General features: G+C 39.1%; 1 protein-coding gene across 1 annotated transcript in view; it reads right to left on the bottom strand.

Annotated features, from left to right (window-relative positions):
* Positions 1-1,094: 1,094 nt before the first annotated feature.
* The window catches only part of LOC107586973 (SLAM family member 9-like), a 4,569-nt gene continuing 3,480 nt past the window's right edge, over positions 1,095-2,183 (bottom strand). The window contains exon 4 of the mRNA XM_016274557.1: positions 1,095-1,420. Within this exon, the coding sequence (XP_016130043.1) occupies positions 1,095-1,420 (326 nt within the window). The remainder of the gene's footprint in view (positions 1,421-2,183) is intronic.

The following is a 2,183-nucleotide window of genomic DNA, read 5'->3' on the forward strand; positions in this document are numbered from 1 at the left end:
ATGTCCTCAGGGTTCTTATGTAAAGCCACAAGACTCCACCCCAACCCCTGCTATCCTTCCCGTAATTCTTACCTTTCTGCTCTGTATCATAGCACTGCAAGTCATTACATGTCTCATCATACACTGTTGCTTCACACTCACAGGCTTTTTGACCGAGCTCTGTGCTGTCTTGATAAACTTTCTTTTTTTTTCTTTTTGTTTGCCTGTTTTCCCTTTTCATTATTAACAGCTGGTTATTTTCAAGACGAGTGAATGTGAATTCCTAAACGGTGGATTGAAATTGACAATGATCCTCAAATTACATTGGTGTTAGGGTTGGGGGAGGGGGGGGGTTGTAAATCGCACTAGCAGACGGTTTAAAGGGGCAGGTACAAAACTGAAAACCACTGTATTAGAAATAACTTTTGTACCTGCTATGGGAGCTTGACATATTGCATTTAAGGCTGCAGTCGTGCATACAGCGTGATTGATGATTTAATGAAACAAGAATTTTGGTAGACTACAAAGAAGCACGTTTGCCATATTTTATTTACATTGGGAAGTGCACATGATTTTGATTGAACAATTATGAGTTACTGCAACCTGGTGGCCATAGGACAGAATCGCGTCAGTGAGGTTGTGATGGTGGCTTTTTCTTTTTCCAATCCGTTCTAGACCTGACATAACAAACAAGTAGAGCAACAGCGGCCACGCCCACCACAGCATAAATCAGGGATGGAGTCACACTCACAGAATTGCAATAAAAGCCTGGAGAAAGAAAATAATGGAGGAATCACATGGTTGTTTTTAAAATCTCATTAAATTATGTTTGAATGAAAAAAAAAGGATTGTTCCAACTCTGAATTTTCATATTTTGCAGGGACAGTGCCCACTTAAATGAAAGAACAAGCAGCAGTGCCTGAGTGTGTGTGTGTGTGTGTGTGTGTGTGTGTGTGTGTGTGTGTGTTGACCAATAGAGGGCACCAGTTGCTTCATCTTGTTATGATTGGTTGCTCGCACTATTATTTTTGTCAATTGAAAACTCAACCAGGGTGAACCAACAAACGGGTTTTAAACTGCTTTAGAAATTAGCATAAATTACATTATTTTTAAGATCACTGATGAGCGCTACCTGTACATGTCTGACAGAGTTGACTGATGTCCAGATGTGTGGTCTGGATGCTGATGGGATTGTTAAGCACACAGCTGTAGCTGTTTTTATCCTGATATTCCACCTCCAGAGGTAGAGAGAGACTGATGCTGAGATCAGACACACTGATGCTGGACAATAAACTGTTTCCTTTGTACCAGGAGAGAGTCACATCACTCACATTCACAGCTGAACACAGCAGTGAACATCTGGAAACTGATGATCCTGATGATGATGATGGTGAAAAAGAGTTTGAAGAGTTACTAGTGATGACAGGAACAGGCAGATGAGCTGAAAAACATGTACATTAAATAAGCATATTGTGGGCATGTGGGCAATTTCAGACATAAGGGACAGCAGGATCTAAATGCAGATGAAACAGAGCAATAATAAAAAACATCCAAAACATGGAAATCAGAATTGAGCTACACAACATTATCACCATGGATTAAGTCCACATTACAAAAACAGAAACAGAAAGCATAGATAATAAAGTCTGCATTAAATATTCATTTAAAAAAGATTAATTCATTCAGTATTAAGAAAGGGCAATGGTTTATAGTTTACTGGTGAAAAAAATCAAATGGTTGGGAAATATACATTTCATTTTTAGCAAAACTTAATTTTTAGAGCTGTCATATTCCTGATTCACTACCAGTCCAATAATAAGCTTCATATCAATTTATACATATTCTAAGTCATATTTGTCTTACCATAGACAGTAACATCGAATGTCTTGTCCGAGTTCCCTCTGTCGCTCCGGATCTGTCGTTTATAAAGTCCAGAGTCTGTGCTTCTGAGGTTTCTGATGGTCAGAGATCCAGTGAAAGAGTCCAACTGCAGTCTGTCTCCAAATGTCTCATTACTGTTAAACATATCAATCGTATGTTTATAGAGTTCAGCTATTCGAGTCTCTTTAGGTCCAAACATCCACAGTATCTGATCATCTCTCTGTACTTCAGTAACATCAGTGTGTAGAGTGACAGAATCTCCCTCAGTTACGGACACTGACTTCATTACACCTGTATCACCAAACACACCTGAAACACATTCA

This window comes from Sinocyclocheilus grahami, unplaced genomic scaffold (genome assembly GCF_001515645.1).
Source record: "Sinocyclocheilus grahami isolate Dianchi unplaced genomic scaffold, SAMN03320097.WGS_v1.1 scaffold87.1, whole genome shotgun sequence".
Classification (NCBI taxonomy): Eukaryota; Metazoa; Chordata; class Actinopteri; order Cypriniformes; family Cyprinidae; genus Sinocyclocheilus; species Sinocyclocheilus grahami.